A 27804-nucleotide genomic window follows, 5' to 3' on the forward strand; every position below is an offset into this window, starting at 1 on the left:
ATGATTAAATCAGCTAATAACAACTGTTTCAGTTGCTTACAATGTTAGACCAGTTCTGTTTTGTATTCACAGTATTTCTAGCAGTTGTATAAGGTAGGTATTACTATTTTTCCCATTTTACATATGTGAAAGATCAGGCACAAAAATGTTAATATTTAAAATAGAACGACACAGAGAAGAAAGAGATCACATTATCCTAAAGCTATGAAGGCCATTCCTTGCTAACATGTCATTAAGCATCTACTATTCTAGCTGTATTCCCTTTATCAAGAAGGTGGCAAGAGAAAAAGACTCCATTTAGGGTGGTACAGCTCCACAAATCAGGGAAAATGAACTCTTTAAAAAGGGAGGCAGAACTGGAAGGAGAATGAGTACCCACAGTCAACCGCCTTCCCCACTTCATACCTACACAAGCCCACACACTCCTGCACGAGCGAGTCAACTTATCATGCCTACCACTTGATTTTCTCACATCTTGTTTTAGGAGGATGAAATAAAGAGTGGCAAAGGAGGGTGGCATAACTCCCTATAAGCTCACCTTGCTCCTAAAATGTGGGTAGGCAAATACGCATAGAACCAGAAGCCTCCCACCCTTTTTTGCATGTGAAACAGGCCCTGACTTGAGTCATTTCCACTATCCCTGAGAAAGATACCCCAAAGCCCAAATTTGCTGAGTCAATACCTAGAACTCACCAAAATCCTTCTAGGTACCTGTTCCAGACAAAGAAGGCATCCTCTCTCAACTGTCCCTAGAGATCTTGGCTCTACCCCCTGACAATACAAAATACAAATGTGCATTTTGAGGGTTATCTTTCGCTAACTCTTGGTACATCTTAGACCTGGGTTGGATATCAGATACCCTGCATATCAGATACTTATTTATATTATGACTCATAACCATAACAAAATTAAAATCATGAAATGAAAGAAATAATTTTATGGTTGGGGTCACCACAACATGAGGAACTGCATTAAAGGGCCACAGCATAGGAAGGATGATTGAGAAATACTGTCTTAGATTATAAAACTCATAATAAAAGAAACTGAGCAAAGAACATTAAATAGAATCAGAGTTTTGTAACTCCAACAAAAGCCAGTTAGAAGAAGAAATACAAAGAATGAAACTGGACATATGCAATCTGCTCTCAAGACACATAAAGGAAGCTATCAATACACTCATGCCCATCCATGTTAATCAAATGCTTGTAAACAAGGGTGAGTTTTTAAAATTAATTTTAAGGCTAGCATACAAAGCATAGAGTTTCACATTTATTTTATTTTTAAATTATTTTGAGGTACTAGGGGATGAACCTACATGAATAGATAAGTACACCTCTGCTCAATTAGATCCCCAGCAGAGGCCAAGTCTTTGTTTATAATCTAGAGGTGACAACTATAGCCATAAAAAAGAAATATAAGCATGATTATACAGGTCACATGATGGCTACACAACAATGTGAATATACCTAATGCCAATAAGCTGCACACCTAAAATTATTAAAATGTGCTATGGAATACTCCCTTAGCACATTGTAAAGATTTGTCACTTGAATTGGCTTAATAAAATGCTGACTGGCCAGTAGCCAGGCAAAAAGTATAGGTGGGACAGCCAGCCAAACTGAAAATGCTGGAAGAAAGAAGGGCAGAGTCCAAGGAGCCGCCAGCAGATGCAGAGAAGCAAGATGGGTATGTTATACTGAGAAAGGTACCAAGCCACATGACAGCATAAATAAGAAATATGGGTTAACTTAAGTGTAAACGTTAGCTAGTAACAAGCCTGAGCTAACCATTGAGCATTTATAAATAATCTTAAATCTCCATGTTGATTATTTGGGAGCAGGTAGTCAGGACAGGGAAACAGCTGCCTACAAAAGTGGTTATTTTTATATTATGTACATATTTTGCCATAATTAAAAAAAAAAACAGCAATGGAGAGATTATGGGTCTATGCTGGTAGTTTCAATTTTAGTATTGAGGAGAGACCTAAAAGGCTTCTTGGGAGGTTTTTTGTTGTTGCAGTTTTTCTAGTTAGGTCTCAGAGAAAGATGGGTAACTGAGTCAGAAAAGGAATCTTGCAATATCAGAGGAATCAGTGAAAGTGGAATTATAAACTTCGGGGTAGGGTCTGGCGTATGTTGGTTAAGCAGTAGCTATTGACTAGTAAGCTACAAGATGAACAGGAACATGGGAATCCTGTGAGAGATCAGGCTGGAGAGGGAGCAGGTCTAAAGGACCTGGGGAATAGAGGCTGCACTACAAGACTGTTTTGCTTGTTTTGAACAGAAAAGTGGCATCAGAAATGGAAGGTCTGATGGTCCAGAAAAGAGGAATAGGGAGAGAAAAAGAGGAGAAGAAACACTAGAGAAGAAGGCAGGGAAGATGAACAGCCTATTTTGGCACTTTTAACAATGGTTCAAGTCAACGGTGATTTGACCTAAAGGTGGTGGCAACTGGATGGGAAGGATGTAAGATGAAATACTGACAGAGTCTGCTGAATAGTGGGAGGTGTTGGAGAGAAGAGAATCAGAAAGGACCTCAGGCCTGACAGTTGAACTACAGACAGAGCTTGGCAGAGTGGTTGGAGGGGTGTGACAACAAGTTTGGAGCAGGCTAAACCTGAGTTTGAAGTATCGGCAGGGCACTGAGATAGAAACATCCAGGAAAGCATTTTAAAATTCAAATTTAAGCTTTAGTAATGGAGTACAACTTTCTCAAGAAATGGTGGTCTGAAAGAAAATGGCCCCCAAAGGGAGTGGCACTATTAGGAGGTATGGCCTTGTTGGAGTAGGCGTGGTCTTGTTGGAGGTGTGTCACTGTGGAGGCAGGCTTTGAGGTCTTGTATATGCTCAAGATGCTGCCCAGTCTCTCAGACCACTTCCTGTTGCCTACAAGATTAGGACTCTCAGCTACTTCTCCAGCACCATGTCTGCCTACATGCTGCCATACTCCCTGCCATGATGATAATAGACTGTGCCTCTGAACTGTAAGTGAGCCCTCTCAATTAAATATCTTCTTTTATAAGAGATGCTGTGGTTATGGTGTCTCTTCACAGCAACAGAAACCCTAACTATGACATAGTCATTGAGGCCAGGTGGTGGCACACGCCTTTGATCCCAGAACTTGGGAGGCAGAGCCAGGCAGATCTCTGTGAGTTTGAGGCCTGGTCTACAGAGTGAGTTCTAGGACAGGCATCAAAACTACATGGAGAAACCCTCTCTTGAAAAACCAAAAAATTTTAAAAAAATTTAAAAAAGAGACATAGTCATTGAAGACTAGGAAGTTAACTCACTCATGGCAGGCCTTGTTCTAAGTACAGGGTAATATAGTTATGAAAAGACAAGGTCTACACCAAGATAACTTACATTTTTAGACAAATATGAAAAGTATCAAATAGTGAGGAGTGGTGTACAGAGTTCAAGTATGATGTGACTGTAGTGGGTAGCTATTCTATCTATGACCTTGAAGTGCCACCCCTAGAGATACAACAGGTAACTGTTCTACCTGCCTATGACCTTGAAGTACATGCCCCTGAGGTGTGGCCTCATGGCAACCCTTAGGACCTGAGATGCACATGGGTATCCTCTTTTTGCTCCCTCATGGATGTGGGACTGAGATAGGCGACTGGAACAGCGTTACAGAACCTACGACAATTTTGTTTTGTATAGTGAGTTTTTCTCCCTTAATGAATTCCTTTGCCATTTAAGCAGACTCTGTGGATTTCTCACTATATGTGACAGCCAGAGGCTGGTGACAGTGGATGCTGGGTGACCAGGAAAACACTGTTGTGAGGAGGGCCTTCATGATGGTTAATCTTCATTTGGAATCACATAGTAGACACCCTTTGGGCATGCCTGTGAGGGGCTTTCCAGGGAGGATTAACTGAGGTGGGTAAGACTCACCCTGAACATGAGCAGCAGCAGCTTCACCTCTCACTATTTCCTGACTACAGACAGTGTGACTAGCCCATGCCTTCTCTGCCATCATGGAGTGCATGAGAGAGTCCAAAGAAATCCTCCCTTTAAGTTGCTTCTGTCTATTACTTCATCACATCAACAAGAAAACTAACACACACTACTGAGCCAAAATAGGAAAACAAGATAGAACCAGCTAGGTAAAAGTCACAGAGAAGAGACTTGTCACTTTAGGGAAAGGGAAAAATGGCTGCCGTGGTTCTATACTGACAAAAGAGAAATGGTTCAAAATGAGGTTGAGCAATGTTAGCAATATAGGATTGCACAGAGCTTTGATAATGAGGACAATAAGTTTAGAATTTTATCTTAAGTACAATAGAAACTATTGAAAAGTTATCATCTTGGTCTTATTCTGTTAATATATTCATAAGATAAAATTAGTGCCATAATCATAATTAAGGGCATATTACAATAATGTTAAGTGCTGCCATTGTTTGGATATGGCTTGTCCCCCAGCTCATGTTCTGGAAGCTTAGTCTACAGTGTGGTGAGGTTATAGTGACTGAGCCTTCAAGAGATAAAGTCTCACAAAAAGTAATAAGGTCCCTGGGGCACTGTCCTTGGGAGGGACTAATAGAGTTCTGAAGGAGTCCCAGTCCATTCTCAAAAAGAGTCGTTACAAAGCAGGCCATCATCACCTTGCTCTCCTCTGCATGTGGCTGGTTCTCTTTTTATTTTTCTGCCTTATCACAATCTAGTCTAGAGGACCCTCACCAGAGGCCACTGATGGACCGGTCTGACTGGAGCTTTTGGCCTGTGTTAGTTACTTCTTCATAACAGTGACCACAGTGTCTGAGAACAGTCTAGTGGAGAATCATTTATTTGGCCTCACAGTTTCAAGTTCAGTTCAGGGTTGTGTGGGCTCAGGTGCTTGGACAGAAAGAACATCAGGGCGGTGGGAGTGGCAGAGTGAGCTCTTCACTTCATGGTGATCAGGAAATATTGATAGGGAGTACAAGAAGAGGACAGGGTGAGATGTAGTCCTGAAAGGCATTACCTCAAGGCCTGACCTCCTCCAACAAGACCCTTCCTCCTCCAACAAGACCCTACCTCGCCCAACAAGACCCTATCTCATCTAACAAGACCCCACATCCTCCCACAAGACCCTACCTCCTCTAACAAGACCCTATCTCCTCCAACAACACTCTATCTCCTCCAACAAGACCCAACCTCCTCCAACAAGACTCTACCTTCTCCAACAAGATCCTACCTCAACTAACAAGATCCTACCTCCTCCAACAAGGCCCTACCTCCAATTTCTTACCACCTTCTAATAATGTCACCAGATTACAAATCCATTCATTAGGTTAGAATTCTCCTACTATAATCAATACTGGAAATACATCCCAGATAGACCTAAAAGTGTGCTTTCCTAATCCTTTCCTAGGTATTTCTCAGTCCAAGCAGATTATAATTAAGATTATCCAGCAGAGTCTCTAAAAACATAAGCTAAATAATCCACTTTTCCTTGTTAAGCCTTGGCTATCTTGTAATAGCAATCAATCAGAGAATAACAATATCTGTGTTGCTGTGTGACAGATCTCTAGAACTTCATCTTACAAAACTGAAACTTTGAGCCCAGTGAACAACTCTCTTTTTTCTTCTCTCCTAGGCTCTTGGCAGCTACCATTCTATTTTCTAAGATTTTTTTTTTCAGCTACATCCTTATGACTGGCTTATTTCATTTAACATTACTGATGACAATACAATGGCAACTATGTATAAGAGATTAAATACATTATTATAAAAATAAATATACTACTAGCCAAAGGCTAGCCTGGTTGAAGAAGTAAAACAGAGAATACAAAAATAACAATGTGAGAGCAAAATTAATATGAATTTGTCCTTTGCATAGGTGAAATTTAATAACTATAATTCATTATAAATATGGCCAAAACCACACTTTTAAAAATTATTTATGTATGAGTGCTCTATCTGCATATATCCTTTTATGCCAGAAGAGGGCATCAGATCCCACAACAGATGGTTGTGAGCCACCATGTGGTTGCTGGGAACTGAACTCAGGACCTCTGGAAGAGCAGCCACTGCTCTCAACCACTGTGCCATCTCTCCAGCCCCAACCCACACTTTAATTACAGGAGAGGGCAGTGAAACACACTGTAAGATGACTTTTGGTTAAGAGGAGCACTCATTGCTCTTTCAGTGGACCTAGGTTCAGTTCCCAGCTCACTGGGCTGTAACTCCAGTTCCAAAGGGTCTGACAACCCCTTCTGCCTTCCACAGGCACTGCACAAACTGGGGTGCACTTACATCCAGGCAGGTAAAATACTCATATACATAAAATGAAGTTAAATGAAATCTTTAAAAAATTAAAAGTAAGAGCCAGGTGGTAGTGGCGCACACCTTTAAATCCAGCACTTGGGAAGCAGAGGCAGGAAGATTTCTGTGAGTTCGAAGACAGCCTGGTCTACAGAGCAAGTTCCAGGATAGCCAAGGCTACACACAGAAATCCTGTCTCAAAAAACCAAAAATAAATAAAAGATTAAAAATAAGTAAGTAAGTAAGTAAGTAAGAGGACAGATCTCGACAGCACCACACAGCCTTTGAAAACTGAACTGAGACTGGGGTCACACTCCACCTAAGGCAGGTCAGAACTTACAGTTGAATCTAATGAAGCCATTTCCTGCTAGAACAAGCAAACAACAATTTTACCATAAAAAGTTTAAGAACAAGAAGAAGGAAAGAAGGGAGAGAAGGAAGGAAGGAGGGAGGGCATTTTATGGACAATGATAAGGGGCTTAAGCACTGTTGCTTTGAGAAAGCAAAGAAAGGAAATTGAAGGAACAATGGCCAAACACTTCACAAACTTGACAAAGGTCAAAAAATAAAAATCTATTCTTAAACTTCTAAAAAACAAACACAAAATAATCCCTGAAAGTAGACAGACAGCAACAATGCAGGGAGAATTCTGGAATGATCAGGAAAGATAAGTTTAAATGACTGTGGCTTTCTCAAAAGAAACTACAGAGGCCAGGTGACATGAGGCAAACATTTTAAAGTGCTAAAAAAAGGCCAACAAAACCACCAATAACACCTGGCAACCCATAACCTGGGGTTTTATAGCCAATAAAAAAGATCCTCCAGGAAGAAAGATAGAACAGATAACCATTAAGAGAGAAGCAGAGAACCTACCACAACCAAACTGACCTTAATATAAATTAACCAGAAAGTTCCTCAGATAAAAGAGAAATAACACCTGGATGTAGAGAACAAATAAAAAGCAGTAGCTGTAACTATCTGGGTAACTATAGAAACTATTTTTAGCCAGGTGGAGTGGCATATACTGTAATTCCAGCACTCAGAAGGCCAGTCAGGGACTTCTAGTGACACCCTGTGTTTAAACACCAAGGGCTAGGCCTAGCAGGCACAAGGCCCTGGTTGGGTTCAGTTCCCAGTAGACATACACACAAAAAAAACTAGTTTGCTAAAGCAAACTAGGATGCTGAGGCAGGAGGATCATAAATTTAAAGCCATCCTGAGCTACATAAAAACATTCTATCTCAAAATATAGCTTTACCCCAAGCTCTCAAAACCAGAGGCATAATAGGAAAATTATTAAAATTTAACTCCAAACCTACCAGCCATTATACATTCAATGTAAATGTTACAAACAAAACAGAATAAAAGCAACAGTAACACCTGGCAACCCATAACCTAGGTTCATTCATTTAGTGTTGGAGATCAGATCACTTCATATATACAGCATAGATAAGTTAAAAGTAGAAACAAACAAAAAAAAAACCAAAACAAACAAACAAACAAACAAACAAAAAACCCTGGAAAAATAGATACCATGTAGACACATTTAAAAAGAGATGAAGGGCTTGGGATATTAGGTCACTAGAAGAGTGCTTGATTAGCATGTGCAGGGTCTTAGGATAAATTCCTAGCACCACAGGGATGAGCAGAAGGAGGGGGAGAAAGAAAGGGAGGGGAAGAGAAGAGGGGAGGAAGGGAGGGAGACAGGGGAGAAAGAAAACAAAAGAAATAAGAAAAAAATGAAGTCTGATATATTAACTCAGAGAAATAAAAACTGTGAGGAATAAGATTATATAATGACAAAAGGGCCACTTCACTAAGACATTATAGCCCTAACTGTACAAGTATTCAAAACAGGCCTTCAAAATCCAGGAAAGAAGAACTGGTAAACCCAGGAAGGGTTATAGTTGCAAACTGGCATTCTCTCAGTCATCAACACAAGCAAGGGACAGGGGCAGCAGAGGACAGAGCGCCACAGCACTGGGGACTAACCTGGTCTAAAGGCTCATTACACTGTCCCCACCTAACAGCAGCAGAGCACACATGCTTTTCAAACATGTATAATCGGTCATCAGATACACCACATCCTGGTCATGAAACAAACACAGGTTTAAGGAAGTGAAATCCTGCCCAGTATGTTCTCTGGCCATGATGGAAGTGTAGAAACCAGTAAGAGGTCTAAAAAAAGTATCTTTTTCTTGATTAAAAAAGTCTCATAAAAGTAAAGCACATTTCCCTTAAGAACTGACTGAACTACCTTCAGGAGGTAATTCATGGATTGGGTTACGTACTTTAATCTACATTTTTCTAAAACTGGTGATTTATCAAGCAAATTTATTTCACAAGGCAAAAACAACACAAAAGCTATCCTACCTTTAGAAAATCAAAAAGGTTTTTGTCACCAGCTTCAATTCATAATTTAGAACTTTTCTTCTAAAATTATCTAGAAACAAATGGAGATACTGTCTGACATGAATAATTTAAGAGTTTTTTGTGAGTTACCACAAGTAGGCATCAGTTGACATCTATATTAAATTTAACATTTGTTTTCTGATACTAAATGTCAAAGATCTCATAAGTAATTGTGAGAAACATAAGTAGTTGGCTTGGGTCTGTTGTCTTGATTTTCTTTTGTCAACACAATACTGATCCACACAATGCTAGCTTTCACTGTAACAGGAAGCAACCATTGATGTGTAAATAGATCTGACATTGCCACAGCAGCCACTGCCGAATTCAGTTGAGACATTTACTTATTTTTTTAGGCTAATATGTAATTTGGCTCAACATAAGGGAGAAATGTCAGACTTCACAATAACATCTTATACAGGCAAAGAAAAATTTAATTTGGAGAGTAAAATATTCAGCTATAAGCATACCTCAAGGCAATAAAACACCTTAATAATAGTAGAAGGATCTGCTATTTGTCTTATTAATAGTTGTAAATAAGCAAGCTTCTGTGATCAGTTAATCTCTTAGGGAGCTAGCCAAGCCAATGATCTTCAATTTGTTCACACTAAACTGAAAAAAAAAAAAAAAAAAAAAAAAAGCAACAGCTTACAATTTATGAATTTTTGTGGCACTGATGATCAAATCCACAGAGGGAAGAGGGGGTCAGATACCCTGGAACAGGAGTTATAGACAGGTGTGAGCCACCATGTGGCTGCTGGGAATGAAACTTGGATCTTCTGGAAGAGCAGCCAGTGCTCTTAAACTCTGAGCCGTCTACCAACCCCTTATTGCATTGATTTTCAACTATTTATTTTTGAAACTTAAATTTTTAAAAATTTATGTGGTATATGAGTGTCTGCTTATCTGTATGTGCATCACATGCATGCAAATGCTCACAGAGGACAGAGGAAGGTGTTCAATGCCCTGGAACTGAAGTTATAGGGACTTGAGAGCTGCCATGTGGGTGTTGGGAACCAAACCCAAGTCCTCTGGAAGAGCAGCCAGTCCTCTTAACCACTGAGCCATCTCTCCAGCCTCCAAAGTAATTATTAGAATCTGTCCAGTGCTACAACAAATACCATTATTAATGCTACAGTAGCTAAAGGTTCTGATCAGATTACCTACTCGTACCATTACTCTGTCTCACAACTCCCCTTCATGTGCTTTAAGATACTCATTTCACCTCTATGACAGAACGAGTCCCTGTTATTGATTTTAGCACAGAGATCTGGCTTTAAAGAGGAGAGAGAGACTTCAATACAGTCAACTTTTTATAAGACACTATCAATTTACTCTTCCACCTCAAGCAGAAAGCTAACGGAAAGAATACAGTAAAGTGTCCCTGTTAAAAAACAGCAACTGTCAAGCTGGGCATGGTGGCACCCACCTTTAATCCCAGCACTTGGAGAGGCAGGCAGATTGCTGAGTTCAACCTGGTCTATGTCCTGAGTTCCAGGACGGCCAAGACTACTCAGAGAAACCCTGCCTAGAAAAACCAGCTGGCCAACAACAACAACAACAACAAACCCAACAACAACAAAAAGCCGGAACAACTTTCCCCTCCTCCAAGGCTTAAGGAACATCCCAGAAGAGTGTGCTTGTTTTATTGTACCAGTTGTTGTTACTCCCTTACAGTACCTGTTGGATTTTAAGTTAGGTACTAGAAGAGGCTAACAACTGATAAACAAGTATAACAATATACCACACTGAAGGTCACAGGAATGCACTGTCTCCTCATGTCTTACTGGAACACACTCATTTCTCTCGTGAGGAGTGATGTGACGCCAGACAGTGCTGAGCTACTGTGTGAGCACTGCTTGACTGGAGCACTACAACATTTGAAAAGCCCTGTGAACAGCGAGACTACTGGGCAGGTAGCATACACACAGTGGATATTCTCATCAAAGGGATGAGTCATGTCCCAGGCAAGACACAAGCAGAATGATGTAAGATTCATCGTGCGATGCAGAGCAGTACATAATTTAAAGCTTGTGAATTGCTTATGTCTAAAATTTTCCATTTAAGACTTTCAGATTATGATTGATAGCCAGGAACTGAAGCTTGGGAAAGCATAACTTCAGATAAGGACAGACTTCTTAGTGTTTCAAAAGGCAGTAAGAAATTGCCACAATTTCAATTTCTGTTAATTTCTCTATGTACAATAAATGATAATTCTGCATTCCCCAAGACACTTTTAAAAAGTTCATAAACATGACATTCATTAAAAAGTTTAAGGGGAAACACGGAACCAAAAGAGTGGAAAGTACAAATTGGCGTTAAAAAAAAATCCCCCCAATTTTATTTTATTTTTTATTATTATTTTTTTTTTACTTTTGAGCTGGTAATGGAACCCAGGGCCTTGCGCTTGCTAGGCAAGTGCTCTACCACTGAGCTAAATCCCCAACCCCCCTCCTCCAATTTTAAATCTCTAAATTCAAGTTATCTAATTCCTATCTGAACTTGTTCTTTGTGCCCTGGTAACTTCCGTTTCCTCACCGCTCCCACTAGATATATATTTGCTAATGATTTAATTCTACAGAACAAAACTAATTACACAGTCCTGTCTGCCTGTTCTCGGTTCCCATTGGTCAACACTCTCACATCTCTGAATTGTATTTATCCTTCTAAAATTATTCCCGATCATCTGAATTACACAGAAAAGAGATCATGGACTGAAAACATCTACTTCGTAAACATGAACTCTGAAAACCTGGGACATGAACCTACCAGCATATCTGGCTCTCTCCTGAGCCCATCATCACGTTACAAAGTACACAAGCGTGCTGAGCCTAAAGGTCAGACTATAGACTAGGGTGAACTACAGCTCACAAAAGCAAACTCATAACTCAAGTAGAAGCAACTGTTCTGTTCAAATGTGGTTTCACCTTTTTCTTTCCTTTTACATTAGGTAGCACTCAGACTAAAGCGGAGAAAGAAAAAGGAGACAAATTCAACCAGGTCTTTAATGTACGAGATGAGGTCAGACCAAAAGCACTTTATAAGACACATCTCACTATCAATCGTACTTGTGAAACATGAACAGGCTCAGAATTCATGTCTGAATTGTCAGCATTCCTTCAAGAAAACTTCCGGTATAAAATACTACACATGTTTTCACTCAGGAGGTGAAAAGTTACCCATCTGTTCAACTATGTTCTAGTTGGATTTTGACTCTAATCAATTAAATTATGCTAGGAAACAGTATCAATTCAATTTTCAAAACCGTGGACTGACATATGGCTTTCACATGTCTCACAAGCCTGAGCCTCTTCACTTTGCTCCCACCCATGCTCTAGAAACTGTTTCTTAACAGTTCCATTGGCACATGGGACTGGATCACTAAGTACTACCTCTGCTGCCCCTCTTCTCCCACAGCAAGGTCGGGGTGGGGGTGTCTTTTCTGTGAGTTCTCCTTGACATGTAACCAGTGGCTAGTCTTTTGATTCTTCTCGCACAATTTCGTTTTTTTGTTTGTTTGTTTGTTTTGGTTTGGTTTGGTTTTTCAAGACAGGATTTCCCTGTGTAGCTTTGGAGCCTGTCCTGGAACTCACTCTGTAGACCAGGCTGGCTTCAAACTCACAGAGATCTACCTGCCTCTGCCTCCCGAGTGCTGGGATTAAAGGTGTGAGCCGCCGCCACCGCCACCACCGCCACCGCCACCACCTGGCTCATTCTCGTACAATTTCTTATGCCTCTCAAATTCCCTTTTCCTTTCCTCATATTCTTGTAGATAAAGCCCTTAGCGTCAAGAGATCACATTCCAAATAACAATAAAAACTCTCCCTAGGATCCTTTCCTCTAGACTCTGTCCCTTTCTGCATGTTAAACAAAGGTAACTCTGAAATGGGCAGTACCAACCTTCCTAACACAAGTGCACAAGATTTACATTCATGATTTAGAAAGAAGAAGGTGTTCTGGGAAGGCAGGAGAGTTGAGTTACTGCATGGGAGGCTTTCTAGAGGTGCAGTGACCTGGAAAGGTCCTTATTTGCCCAGGAAGGACAAGGAGTCTGGTGCACAGGAAAGGCAGGAGACGGCTGACTAAGTAGGTTCAGACCTGATCCTACTGAAATGTGAAACCAGCAGGGCCAGAAGAACCCTTTAAGATTGCCTTCATGTGTTGTTTGTTGACTACATAGTTTTAGAAAACAAGTAACACTTCCTAGACCCAGACCCAGACCCAGCTTTCCCAGCCCTACAGCTGTAGCTCATTAGTAAATGGAGGTCAGGAAACTAGCTGTGAAGCAGTTCTCTGCAGGCGCTGGCTCTTCAGGTTGCACTGGTCTGTCTATGCTCTCTAGATCCACTGGTCTGCATGATCTAACTGTTACCGGAACACAATTTAAACTCCCACCATCCTCAAGGACTTATCTTTTGTTGTTGTTGTTGGTGGTGGTGGTGGTTTTTTGAGACAGGGTTTCTACTGGTCTGCATGATCTAACCGTTACCGGAACACAATTTAAACTCCCACCATCCTCAAGGACTTATCTTTTGTTGTTGTTGGTGGTGGTGGTTTTTTGAGACAGAGTTTCTCTTTGTAACAGCTTTTGCTGTCCTGGATCTTGCTCTGTAGACCAGGCTGGCCTGGAACTCACAGAGCTCCTCCTGCCTCTGCCTCCTGAGCACTGGGATTACAGGTGCGCACCACCACTGCCTGGCTAAGGATTCATCTTTTATTAGTATCAAAACTGTGGGTTTTTTTTTTTCAATTATGCATTGCTTATTTAATTCCTTGCTTTAGATCCCAGTTTTCTGGTATATGCCCTATTTAATGAGATACAAAACTCTGTGTTCTTCTCTTCACAGCAGCAAGCTATTTCAAGCAAGTGCACTCCAGTATTTAGAGCACATGCTGCTCAACGTAATAGCCATTTTAGAGGAAGAATGATGTCCACATGATCAAAGGAGCTCACACTTACATAGGGCTGCTGTGGTTATGTGATGTGCTATATGCTCACATTTCATAACTCTGCGAAAATTATAAAAAGAGGGAAGAAGGTTAGATAAATCAACAGAATGTTTCCTTCTTCCAAATAATTGCCAGTTTGAAAAGGTTCAGCTCCATGTTAGCAACGGCTTAAGAAACAAGACAAAACCCCATAAATATAAAGCATTACAGCAGCTGTCCTAACTAGTAACAGTATTCATAGACTTGTGAACACATGAGGCTGGTGGCTATATTTCTGACTAATTTCCTGTCTCCATAATCATTCAAATTATGGAGAAAGCAACCCACAGTAAGTTGTAGCTCAGTCTTCACTATAAATGACTACAAGTGAAGTAAATAAACATGCCAGGACAAAAAGGAAAAAGAAGTTATCACATAAAAATTATAAGGTGTTTTGTTCCTGTTAGAAAAAATTGAGAGTATTTCAGTTCTATGGCAGCAGAGATCAAGAGCAGAGCTGTTTCAAATGCAGGCCATTGCCCATTACTGGATTGTAAGACATGTTACTAACCTTTTAAAATAAAATGAAACAGAACAGACTAGAGGAAATAATACCATATATATGACAATGGTAAATCAGTTATCAGTTCTCTGCAGTGATAGTTATGTTTTTTGCAGCAGAACCAAAGTCCTGCTGTGTGCTACATAAATGCTCTACCATTAAGCTATATCTCTAGCCCTACATTTAAGCATTGTTTCATAAAGGGTTTTTGTTTGTTTGTTGTTGGTTTTTTTTTGAGACAGGGTTTCTTTGTGTAGCCTTGGCTGTCCTGGAACCTGCTCTTTAGTCTAGGCTGGAACTCACAGAGATCCACCTGCCTCTACCTCCCAAGTGCTTGGATTAAATGTGTGCACCACCACCACTGTTTTATTAAGTTTAAAATAAAGGTTTTAACATGTATACCCACAGATGAAATGCATATAAGCAACCAAAAAGGGGACTGGAAAGATACTCAGTGGCTAACAGTAGATATTGCTCTTTGTAAGGACCCCAGTTTGGTTCCCAGCATCCATGCCAGGCAGCTCACAACCACCGATAACACCAGCTCAGGGGACTAGGGGGACTAGACACTCTCTGGCCTCCATGGGCAACAGCGCTTTTGTACATACAAATAGGCGTACACATAATATTTGAAAACTTAAACATATTTCATACTACAAGATATTAGTGAAAATTTAAAAACCACAGTAACCTACCATAAAGCAAACTTATTTTCTCAGGGGAGGAATAATATTTTTATGAATTTTCAGTACAAAGTTCATGTATCTAATATTTTAAACAACTATGTACCCATTTTTTGTGATAACAAGAATTTGTTTATTCAACAATTCACAAAAGATGTACTGTTTGCCTTCTATATATCAGGCATGATTTTAAGTCATGGGAATAGAAAGCCAAATAAAACAGAAGTCTTGCCTTGATGAAGTGGAAACTCTAGCAGAGATAAGTAGTTTCAGTGATTGATGATGCAAAGCTAAGTGCTTAAAAATAGTTCTCCGTCAAACCTCATATTCCTATGAAGTAGATTATATAGTTTTATCTTTATTTTATACATAGGAATTGAGGGTTAAAGAATCCCTTAACATGTTCAAGATCAACTAATCTCTCATACACATGCACACACAGAGCTAGAATGGCTGCCCCACCAGCCCTGAGAACCCTTCTGTCTCTGTCTTCCCACATACCACCACATCCAGCATTTCTACATAAAATCCAGGGGCTCACGTTATCTCCATAGTCCTTAAAGACAGAAAGTCTTTAAAAGGTGACCTAAACTACAGTCCAGTTTCATTAAATATGATTTGGAAAGTACAGACTAAACCATCAGCTAATTTTTATGTCTTTAAACACTCAGATGGCTGAGGCAGGAGGATCAAGTTCAATGCCAGCCTGGGCAATTTAGTGAAAGCCTGTTTCAAAATAAAATTTAGAGGCTAGAGAGGTGGCTAGAGGTGGTCAGGAGCATTTGCTGTTGAGTTCCCAGTACCTACAACTGTCTATAACTCTAGCTCCAGGAGATCCAACTCACTCTTTGGCCTCTTCAGGCACGAGGCATATATGTGGTGCACATATATACAAGCAAGCAAACACGTAAAATAAAAATAAATCTTAAAAAAATACAAAACTTCAAAAGAGGGCTTGGGATATAACTCAGTGGCAAAATGCTGCTAACAAACACTTAAGGGTTCAAAGGAAAAGTGAGAAAAGGTATGCACAAGGCATAGAACTCAGCACGATGCTGTCTAAAAGTGACTTCCTGGCTAGCCATCACCAGGCTTTGGCCGGTGAGTGTGACTATTCACAGGCTATTAGGACAGCCATTCCCTAACTGGATCCGGTGGGCTTGAGAGAAGCAAGGACTGCACATGGGCAGCTAGATATTTGAGTCAGCCTTAGCAAGGAAGGTGAAGGTGGGCAGTGGAAAAACCACTCCCTCCAACACTATCTGCTATCTGAGCCTCCCAGGTAGCAACTGTTTCTGCCCTGTTCTTACTGTGTCCCTAACACATAATGCAAGATATGAAACGTGGCAGGTAGTCAGAACCATTTGCTAAGTGAATAAGTAGACTGTAAGTTATTTCATCTCTTACTTCCTGAATTTCTATGAAGCAAAAAGAACTTGAACTATATCATTATATTCATTTTCAGCTCCAGACATCTACACTTCTTTGAGCAGGAATTCATAAATATATCACATGGAATATTAGCAAAATCATTCCAGGTCATCGGCTTTGAAAATATTCCCATTAACGGGTTTACAACATCTCCCTGCAGTCTTCCATGAGATAAACAAGATGGTTTTGCCCTGTTCAAGCTACTGGAGCCAGCACACCTTTCTCTTTAAGGAGCTGTTGCTCTGGCAGGAAGAGAAGCTAGCTACTGTGGAAACAACACAGCACATCTGACTGTTCAGCTCAAATAAGAATGAAGTGAATGCTCCCAAAACAATGAACAATGGCAGCAACAAAGCTCAGCTTCATCAGATGTAGGAAGAAACAGAAAAATTTAATAACCGGTTTAATCAAATAAACTGTGACTATGTAGCAAAGTACACTTCTTTTCTCTGAAGTCAGAATGGCTATTTATCAAAGTGTATGTTTTAGTATATTTTTCAATCAATTAGGTCAATTAGGAATTATTTTTTAACCTTTTAGATTAGAGTTATTTTTTTTCCCAAAAAGATACGGTAAATTATCTTTTATCCCATTGCACATTAAAGTATGCCCCTTATCAAAAGTTTCAGTGGTTTTCAAATCATGTCTAACTTTAATGAGAGCAAAGTTTACCTTCTAAATATTTCAAGCCTTTTTCTGGATGTTTATTACACATAAAATATGGATAAAAACTATGGGGGGCAGGGAGCAGGAAATTCAGCCCTCAAACTTATGACTCATTTTTCAGGATATGCACATGGATACACAAAGTAAAGAAGTAATTAACCAGGCATGATAGCAGCACACAACTTTGATCCCAGCACTTGGGAGGCAGAGACAGATAGATCTCTGAGAGTTTGAAGCCAGCCTGGGCTACATGGTGAGTTCCAGGACAGGCTTAAATAAAGGTGTGTTAACAGATATGTCATAGGATATTTTATAATGACAATGCTGGTAGGAAGGAAAAGAACACCAAACATCTCACCATGGGTTCAACTGTCCCTTCTGCTTACTATTTGAAGATTTTTTTTTAGATAGTCTGACTGTGTAGCTCATGCTAGCCTCAGACTTGTAATCCTGCTCTCTTGGTCTCTGAGTGCTGGGATTACATGTGTGCCACCATGCCCAGCTTCTTCTGCATGTTGCTTATGTTCGGGTATGATGTATGTCCCTGTATGTATGAAGAGAGGGTGTACACACCCATGGACATGAATGAGGAAGACAGAGGAGAATGTCAAGTACCTTCCTCTCTAGCTCTCCACAGTAGGTCTCTTCCTGAACCTGAAGTTCACCTTTTCAGTTATGTTTCCAGGATCTTCCTGCCTCTGTCTGTCAAGGATAGGTCACAGGCACACTTGGCCATGCAGGGCTTTTATGTGGGCGCTGAGGATTTGAACTCTGGTCCCCTTGCTGAGTCATCTTCCTAGACCCACTTCTGCATATTCTTAATCAAATATTCTATGTCTATGCTTTACTATATCAAAGTATACTGAAGATTTTAAGATAATAGCTACTTTCATGAGTTTTAATTTTGTTAATTTCCCTTTCATGAGTATAGGTATTTTGCCTGCATGTATGTCTGCACACCGTGAGTATCAGGTGCACATGGAGGTCAGAAGAGGACTACACATCCCCTGGAATGGGAGTTAGACAGGTGTGGAAAGTTGTGAGCTGCCACATGGGGACTAGAAATCAAACCTCTGGAGGAGCAAGCAGCAAGTGCTCTTACCTGGTGAGCCATCTCTCTAGCCCCACTTTCATGACTTTTACAGAAAGGCAAACAATTCAAGCTTCTTTAATAACTTTTTCAGAGACAGAGAAGGGGGTGTACATCCACATGTTTGCAGATGGACATGCATACGGGTACATATGATGGTGGGTGTACATGCATGCTTATGTGTGTGAAGACCAGAGATTGACATCGGTGTCCTCTTTAATCACTGACCAGTTTATTTACTGAGGCAGGGTCTCTTGTTGAACCCAATTCAACTAGCCTAGCGAGCCCGAGGGATCCCTTCTATGTCTCTGGAGCTCTGGGCCAAGGTGCCCTTATAGGTTTTTGTGGGTTCTGGATATCTGAACTCCAGTCCTCACATTTGTTCCATAAGCATTTTATCCACTGAGCCATCTACCCAGACCTTTATAATTCTGTTAAAATAATATCCTATGAAAAATAGGAGCCCTCATATATTTCTGCTAGGAAAATAAATGGTATGGCTACTATGGAAAATAGTCTGATGTCCCCTTAAAAACTAAAGAACTAATACATGACCCAGCAATCCCACTCCTAGTCATATACACCAAGAATTGAAAACTAGGATGCATACAATAGTGTTCACTACAGCATTACTCATAATGCTAAGTAGAAATGAGTCAGTGCCATTAAGAGAATGACTAGACAAAACCTATTACATATCTGTGCACACATGCATATATTCTATAGAGATAATATTCTTTAACTATAGAAAGAAATGATGTTCTGGTACATGCTACAGGATGGATGGATTCTGAGAACATTAAGTGAAGCGCACTAGATGCCAAGTACAAATAGTTTATGACTTCAGTCATGTGAAACATCTACAATAGGCAAATTCACAGAGATAGAAGAGATCAGCAGTTCCCTGCCACTAAGGAAAGGGAATAATGGGGATTATTACCGAGTCATTACAGAGTGTCTGCAGTGATGGAGTATTTGAAAATAGACAGTAAAGGTTGTATATAATACTGTGAATGTTGTTACTAACACTGGAGTCTTATACCTAGAAAACTGGCCAGACATCATGGTGTAACCTTGTAACTCAGTGCTTAGAAGGTGAGAGGTGAGACGATACAGCGTTCCAGGCCAGTCTGAGCCACATGAGACCGCCTCAAGCCCAACAACAATAGAAGCTGGGCAGCTTGGACTGACAAGCAGTTCCGTGCTGAAGTACTTGTCTAGGTTGCATGGGCTCCTGGAGTTTGATTCCCAGCACCACAAAAAATAACAAGAAAGCACACCCACATGCATGGAAAACAACCCAAAATGGCAAATTTTCTGAGATTTATATAAGATATTAAAGAGTAAGCAGGAATTCCATGATCACCCTACAACACCAAATGTATCTTTATGTAAAAGATGAGACTGGTGGTCACTGTACTAACTCAACAACTTAGACACATAACTTGACTTTCTATGTCTCCTGACATGTGATATGGTCTCTATAATGATTTTACTGGGAAACTGGAGTTGAATTATAATATGGAAAGTGACAAACCTGAAAACTGAAATGTTCTAGAGGACAGCAACTTGGACTTTTTCCCCTTTTCATTACCATTACATTTATTCCTCTGTGTGTGTGTGTGTGTGTGTGTGTGTGTGTGTGTGTGTAGATATATGCACACAACAGTGAATTTGGTGGAGTTGGTTTTCTCCTTCTACTATGTGGGTCCTAAGGACCTAACCCAAGGTGTTAGGCTTGTTGGCAGAAGCCTTTATCCACTGGGCACTGGGCCAACTTGCTAATCCCAGCCTGGACTCTTTACAAGATCAGATGCAATGGCTGAGCCTTAAGCAGATCTTGGAGGAAAAGGAGCTACAGAGGATGGTTGGAGACAAGAAGGGGAATGAGCTGCAAGCAGCCTGTGGATGAGAGTACTGGGTTACTAGTGATTGATTTCTCAGTCATGGTAATGGTGCATGACAGAACAAAGTCTGTGCTGGTAAAGCAGTGCTGAGGAACTGAGATACTTCGTCAGCAGCCTAGTTCTGGATGGTCTGGCAAAAGATTGCATGTGCGGGCATATGTAGGTGGGGAGGTAAAGCATATGGCAAAAGAGAACAATGGATGAATTTAAATGAAGGATGAATACATGTGTCTGTGGTCATCTTTTAATTTTACTGTAGTTTTGGAAATTTCAAAAATGCAAAGAAATAATATTTTCAAAATTGAAATGCCACACTTTTGTCTTGTATTCAGAATATACAAAAGAAAGCTAAGCCAACAGAGGGCAAATAGAGCAGTTTCAGTGCTTTGCATACCTTCCACATCATACCAGTGTGCACCGTTTGTGATGCCATCTTTGAAAGTCTCGTCTTCCTCTCCCGGACAGTGGGGTTCACCGGTTTTCATTATAGGGTGGTTAGAAGCATAAGCTTTGGCCAAGTATCTAAAGACTTCATCATCGGAGGTTTTGCTATAGATTCCAGTGGTCGTATGCTTGGGAGAATCATCAAAAGGATAGCTTGCTACCACTGAGCCACCATGCAGATTTCCAGAAAGCACAAACCTTTGAAAACACAATCAAATTACATATCACCTTTAAAAGATACAGAAAATACCAAGCATTTAAAAATTCCACATGATATTTCATAAATAAACTCATTTTTTCTTTCTTCATTCTTTTTTTTAAATTTATTCATTCATTCACTCAGTCCTGAAGATGAACCCAAGGCCTTGGCACATGCTAGGCATGTGGTTAACACTGACTCCATCCTCCACAAATGAATACTTATCTTGGGGCTGGCAAGATAACTCAGTGGGTGGCTGCCACCAAGCCTGGAGCCCTTCTTTTAATCCCTTGGGCCCACAATAGTAGAAGGAGAGAACTGAGTCCCACAAGTTGTCTTCTGACCTCCACATGCACATTTGGCATGTGCATCCCCCCCATAAATAAATACAAAAAGTTACTTAAAATTTCAGAACTAAAGATATAGCTTAGTGGCTGAGTACTTGCCTAGCATGCATAAGCAAGCCCTGGGTTTGATCTCCAGCAACCAATAAATAAATAAAGCTGCTTTAACATTTCAAGTACATTCCACTCCCCCCCCCCCCCCCCCCCCGAGACAGGGTTTCTTTGTGTAGCTTTGTGCCTTTCCTGGAACTCACTTAGTAGACCAGGCTGGCCTCAAACTCACAGAGATCCGCCTGGCTCTGCCTCCCGAGTGCTGGGATTAAAGGCGTGTGCCACCACCGCCCGGCACATTCCACTTTTATAGTAGAGTATTATTTTAAGGTGTGCTACTTTTGTTTGTGTTGCATTTGTTTAACACTGTGAAGCTGTGTTACTGTGCCTGTCTAAAACACCTGATGGTCTCATAAAGAACTGGCCAAAAGCAGTGCAGGAGAAAGGATAGGCAGGGCTGGCAGGCAGGGAGGATATATAGGAGAAATCTGGGAGGAGGACTCTAAGATCAAGGAGGAGACAGAGAAGGAGGAGGACTTCAGTGCCCAGCTACCCAGCCACACACACAGCAAGCCATGGAGAAAGAGTAAGATTTACAGAAGTTAGAGAACAGGAAAAGCCCAGAGGCAAAAGGTAGTCGGAATAAGTTAAGTAAAGCAAGCTAGAACAAGCTAAGGCTGGACATTGATAAGTAAGAATAAGCCTCCGTGTGCAATTTATTTGGGAGCTTTGTTGGCAGGCCCCCCAAAAGACCAAAAGAGCAAACACCTCCAACAACACACTTTGCACAGTACTTTACAGGGTTTTCCATCATTGAACATGCTCCTGAATAATACAGCATTAACTAAGTGTCTCACATGAGGAATTTCAAGTTCATTAATTAGATTGACCTTCAGGAACTTGCCAGAATTCAACCTTTTCTCCTCCTAAAAACAAAAGTGACAGTTTCATATAGTGTAATCTCGAACTTATGTTTCACAATGTGTCAGTTTTGTAGGAAAAGTGGCTAATATAATAAATGCTTGTTGAATACAGGAGATGAGTTAATAGCATTATGTTTTGTATACTTACTGCCCAAAGAAAAATTTTAGAATAAGGTATCTAATTTAAAACACAATGTATCTTATATGACTTCAGTTTCACAAAATCCTAAAACCAAATTATATTTTCAAAGCTGAAAAGAAAGAAAGAAGAAAAGAAGGAAGGAAAGAAAGAACGAAAGAAAGAGAGAAAGAAAGAAAGAGGAAAGAAAGGAAGGAAGGAAGGAAGGAAGGAAGAAACAAAGAAAGAAAGGAAGAGCAGCACATGATACAGTGAGCCTCCTTCAGAGAAAACGAATCCAGCACAGCAGAGCCACCCTCTGCTACAACAAGACTTCTGACTGAATGAGAAACTGACAGACATGCCGCTTCTGTTTAAAAAAAAAAAAAAAAAAAAAAAGTTTCTACTTGGGGTGGGAGTGGGTTCTGGGGATCAAACTCCATGTTCACATTAGCCACACATCCTAACACTGAGCTACAGCCCAGCCTCATTTCTATGTCTGAATGAACCACTTATGCAGTCAAATTTATAGATGCAGAAAAATCACAAGAGCTCCTTTAGTGGAGAAAACTAAAAATAAAGGCATACATTCTATTTGTACATCTTTCCCTTACGTAACAGTTTAAACCGTTACTACAAATAGAAATTAAATTCTTTCTCTTTGCATTTTAACTAGAATTTTCCTGCACCCACTTACTTGTAGTTGAAATAAACAGACCTTTAGAGAGTCTAAACATTTCTCTCTACATGCATGAAAGAAAACTAAAATTATCATATTGTAATCTGAAAGGCTACTTTAGGCATGATCGGTACCATCTCTGAGGTGAACAAACAATGAAAATTATAACAGGAGAAAGAACTTAGCCAGTAAGGATTAAGACAACAATTGAAAATAAAGGCAATTAGTTTAAAATGAATACAGTTCTTATTAGCTGCCTTCCAGACACCAGAGAACACTGTTTGCTGTAGTGGCATTAGATTAGTACAAACTTTGGAGCTGGGCCAATGTCTCCCTGAGCTGTTGTTCAATAGCAATATGATCAGAGTCATTGCCTCTAAATCCCAATTTCTATCTCATCTATAAAATGGGAATATTCTACCTACCTCTCAGAATTGTTTTAACTACTGGAGACAACACACATGGAACACTGAGGATAACTACTGCGTGCTAGCTTCTCAATAAACATGCTTTCTTGGACGCTATCTAGCATCCTGGTAAGAGAACAACTGCCATACAGATTTTCATTCTGCTCCACTTCCACTGCCATTTCTTGAGTGATAGAATAACAGAGAAACAACAATGAAGGTCACACTCCAGCTTTCAACCCTTTCCTAGCTGACCCGCCCCCTGCTAATGTATTAACTATTTACTGTCTGGTTGTATTTCTAAAACAACTCAAGTATTTTTCCCCCCTCTACTTACTTTGGGAAGACTATCAAAAGGTTCAGGCACTTCATTTAGCAACAAGCTTTTTTTTTTTTTTTAAGTATTAACTATGAGCTGAATACTATTGTAGGCACTAAGAATACATGATGAACAACAAAAAGGCTCTGAATATTCCGTGTAAGAGGGGTGTATTACTTCTTATATTTAAAGTTAAAACTCTACGAAATGAGAGATCATTTCGTTCAACATTTCTTGCAACACTTCTCAGAAAGATCACAAAGAGAACCTGACAATTCAACTACTTTTATAACAGGGAAACATTAGTAATCTCTGAGAGTGATTAAATTTGATTTTCTGAATTCTAATTACATAGCTTTAAGCTGCAATGTCACTCTTCTGAAGCCAATTTCAAAACAAAGCAATACCTCTCACAGTAGCTGTAAAACTACTCTTTAGTATCTTTGTCAAAGCAGCTTTGTATATCAATTCCAATCCGATTTGAAAGACTTCCATTCACATCCTAAGTGTTTCTCAAGCCTGGCTTCAGTATTATAAGATTCTTAAAAGTTACTAAATATATGATATTAAAAATAAGAATCTTGGGGTTGGGGATTTAGCTCAGTGGTAGAGCGCTTGCCTAGCAAGCACAAGGCCCTGGGTCTGCTGGGGGGGGGGGGGGAAATAAGAATCTTGCTAGGCAGTGGTGGCACAGGCCTTTAATCCCAGCACTCGGGAAGCAGAGGCAGGAGGATCTCTGTGAGTTCGAGGCCAGCCTGGTCTACAGTGACTTTCAGGACACCCAGGACTACACAGTGAAACCCTGTCTAAAAACCACAAAAATAAAAAAAAAGTAGTTTTCTCATATAGACTAATGTCTGTGTTTTTCTTTTTAATATCCTTCCCATCCATCAATCTCTAATTGTGTTTTTAATTTTATTTAATCAACATTCTTTGTTATTGATTAACCATTAATGAATATGTATTTGAGTTAATTTTTAAGACTGAGACTATGAATGAATTTTCCTTTTTGATTAGAGTGAGTTACATCTGAAAACAACAAAATCTGGGAGTGACTAGAGTATCCAAACCACTGCTACAGGCAAAGTGACTGTGTAATACCAATCAACTCCATGAACTTTAAAAACCTCACACGCTCCTTTCAATGACCTAACAAGACCATGACATAACTCATGATCATTAAATAATACTGCTCATTTGGAAGAGTTAACAGTGAATTTTTGGCTTGAGACTTTCAGTATAGCCTCAAGGTAACGTATCCCAAAGGAAATTCTGCATGTTGGCCACAGAACAACGGAAAACAAAAATCCCTGCAAGGGTACTGATGAGACACGTTAAACCCAAGCAATGGAAACAGCGCAGCAGACACAGTTTCTCAAAAAGGCCCAGGCTGGCAATGACAAGCACCCTTAATTCCAGCAGAGGCAAGAGTATCTCTGTGAGTCTGAGGTCAGCCTGGTCATGCTGTGAATTTCAGGCCAGCCAAAACTACATAGTGAGACCCTGTCTCAAAACAACAACAAAACATAAAATAAAAAGCCCTGCTCACTATAGCTTCTGACAGTAAGTATTATATCAAAATCAAATTTATATAGATGTTCAGAGACCTGACACGGTCAGGGAAAGGAAATCGTCCTAGAACATGTAAACAAATTAAGTATCTACAAGGGACCTTCTAACCACTAGTAAAGTGGAAAGTGGATGACCAAAACATTTGGAACCATCATAATGTCCACAGATTTTCTAGACCTCATAGCATATGACTGCAATCTTAAAAAAGATATCTCAGGAGGGTAGTATGTGGCTCAGTTGGTGCAGTGCTTGCTGGCATGCACGAAGCCTCAAGTTCAACCACAGGCATGGGGTAAACCAAGGGTGGTGGCACATGCCTGGAATCCCAGCCACAGCAGAAGCAGGAGCCAGTCCATGGCCATCCTGGGCTACATAAGAAAGGATTCCAAGTCTCACAGAGAAATGTCTTTGTTCATTTTTACCTTTACCTCATCCACCAGTCCAAAAAAAAAAAAAAACCTTTAACTCAAAACACAAAGGTCGTAACTACAGCCTTCAAAAGCCTTCTGAAGACATGATGTGGGAATATGCTGGCAACGCTGATGCTTGAGAAAGAGGCACGTTCTTCACTTCAGATTCCATCGGGGGTTAAGTACCATCTTCCTTTATTCCTCCTTTCTCTTCCTCTCTGCTACCTCTCCCACAAAAGACGGTCCTTACCATTGCAGCTCATGCACATTTTGTCAGGGGGAACAGTTTCTGTAAAGTTTTAACTGAGTAAATGCCTCATATATATGTTTATAATATGCTCTTGTTACATACTAATTTCTGAAGGTCCTTCTAGTTCTTAAGTTTTAAAATCCCACACAATGCTTAAATGTTGTCAATGTAAATGATTAGTTGGGCTGCCCCCAATAAGAAGGTGCACAACTGACATCAGAAACGAAGCAGTTCTTACCTGTGGGAGTTTCCCCTTATTCCATTCTCCCCTAAGCAGAATCAGAAATAAAGGCAGGAAAAAATCGGCTTCTGTCCAATGTCAGAGAAGTGCTGGGGGTGTCATTTGCTATTTCTGAGCGACATTCTGTCTCCCTGGCTTCGGAGCACTGAGCAACCAGGCTTAGAATACCCGAGTCTAGACACCCAGTTTGCCCCTCAATTTCCCCGTATGCAAAACAGGAGTATGAGTGGTGTCTAGAGGATGTGAGTGGTGTCTAGGTCGCCCGGTTGTGGTCAACATCAAGTGATATAATGCAGTCACAGAAAGTGCTTGCCACAGTGTTTCTAGTGATGACATCGACAGCTTAGCCTCATAATGACGGTGCTAACTTAAGAATCCTTAAAATCTTACCCAGCGCTCCTATACGATGATCCTTCAAAAATAGGGAATGACAGAAAGTCTCCCCCCAAGCTATGCCCTGCACAAATGACAGCCCCAGGCAGGCTTCTTGACAATTAGCAAGATTAGGATGCATTGCCCTTCGTTCCTGTTACAGGGTGTCACCCTCCAGCCTGACTGCCCCCCCCCCGCGACCCCCGATCCCTTAGGCTGGCAAGCATTGTTTGAGCGCCTACTGGGTGTCGGGATCAGCCTCCCTCCTGCCCTTGAAGACTTGGCGCGTGTGCGAGAGGAGGGTCAGGCAACACTCACTTGTTCTTGCGGATCCAGTCGATAAGGGCGCGCACCTCCGGCACCTCATCTAGGGAAGGGGGCTTGCCGGTGCTGAACTGGTCCGGGAAGCTGCGGTTGAGGTCGCGGCCTCGGCTGTTGTAGCGGCCACTGGTCCCGGGCGGGCCGCTGTCGCCGAGGCCGCAGTCGCCCTCCCGGGAGCGCTCAAAGCCATCAGGGTTCAGGCTGGGCAGCAAATACACGTCGGTGGTGTTGAGCAGGCGGACCAGGCGCGGGTCCCCACGGCGGTAGCCCGACGCCAGCTCACGGGCCAGGTAGACCAGCACCTGGCGCGACACCGTCTCGTCGCCGTGCATGTTGCCTACCAGCTTCACCTGCGGCCGGCCCGGCAGCAGCGGTCCTGCGGCGTCCAGCCCCGAGGCGGCGGCGGTGGGCGGCGGCCCCAGGCCGGCCGTGAGGCGCAGCACCCACAGCGGCCGGCCCTCCACCGAGCTGCCGATGCTGAAGAGACGCGCCAGGCCCGGCGGCCCCGCGGCCGCCGCCGCCTCCAGCGCCTCGCCCAGTGCCGCTTCGTGGTAGTAGTGGTCGAACTGGCCTTCGGCCGCCTCGGAGCCGGCGACGGTCGTCGTGGTCGCCTCAGCCTTCTTGATGTGCGCGGCCTGGGCCGAACTCCTCAGTAGCAGCAGCGGCAGCAGCAGCAGCAGCAGCGGCGGTGGCAACGGCAGCAGCTGCAGGCGACCCAGCCGCCAGGGCGGCCGCTCATCCCGGCCGCTCGCCATCTTCCAGCAGCGCGGCTAACACCGCTCCGCTCCAGCGGCTCCGCACTCCGGGCGGCCGCAGCCCGCCGGATCCCCTCCGCGCCTAGCAACTGCATCCCGCCCTCCGGCCTCAGCCAATCGTGGCCCGCAATGTCTGGACGTCACGCTAGGGGGCGGGGCCTTCCTTAAAGCGGTCGATTTCCCTCTGGGCGTGCCTTCTCCACTCCAGGCCCTAGGGACTTACATTGTCACTCTCTCTTCTTTCACCAAGGTTCTCTTCTCTGTCTTCCCCGCCTCCTTATTTCCTCTTCTACATCTGCTCTCCGGCTTCTCTTTTCGCCCAGTCTCTCCTTTGTAGCTTCTCCCCTGAAATTCTTACCCCTTTTCCTCTGAGAGCTTTTTACCCCTTCTTTGTTGCCGCGTTCCTCAGCTAGGCTTTAACGCTTTAGAGTCGACAATCGAAAGAAGTAAACGGTTCCAAGAATCCAGAGG

General features: G+C 41.6%; 1 protein-coding gene across 1 annotated transcript in view; it reads right to left on the reverse strand.

Moving 5' to 3' along the window:
• Positions 1-27409, reverse strand: part of Cpd (carboxypeptidase D) — a 65470-nt gene extending 38061 nt beyond the window's left edge. The window contains exons 1-2 of the mRNA XM_036195399.1: positions 26576-27409; positions 20323-20570 (exon numbers count right to left, since the gene is read on the reverse strand). Coding sequence (XP_036051292.1) covers positions 20323-20570; positions 26576-27333 — 1006 coding nt within the window. The 5' untranslated portion in view covers positions 27334-27409. The remainder of the gene's footprint in view (positions 1-20322; positions 20571-26575) is intronic.
• Between the last annotated feature and the right edge of the window lie 395 nt (positions 27410-27804).

The sequence above is a fragment of the Onychomys torridus genome, chromosome 8, assembly GCF_903995425.1.
Source record: "Onychomys torridus chromosome 8, mOncTor1.1, whole genome shotgun sequence".
Lineage (NCBI taxonomy): Eukaryota > Metazoa > Chordata > Mammalia > Rodentia > Cricetidae > Onychomys > Onychomys torridus.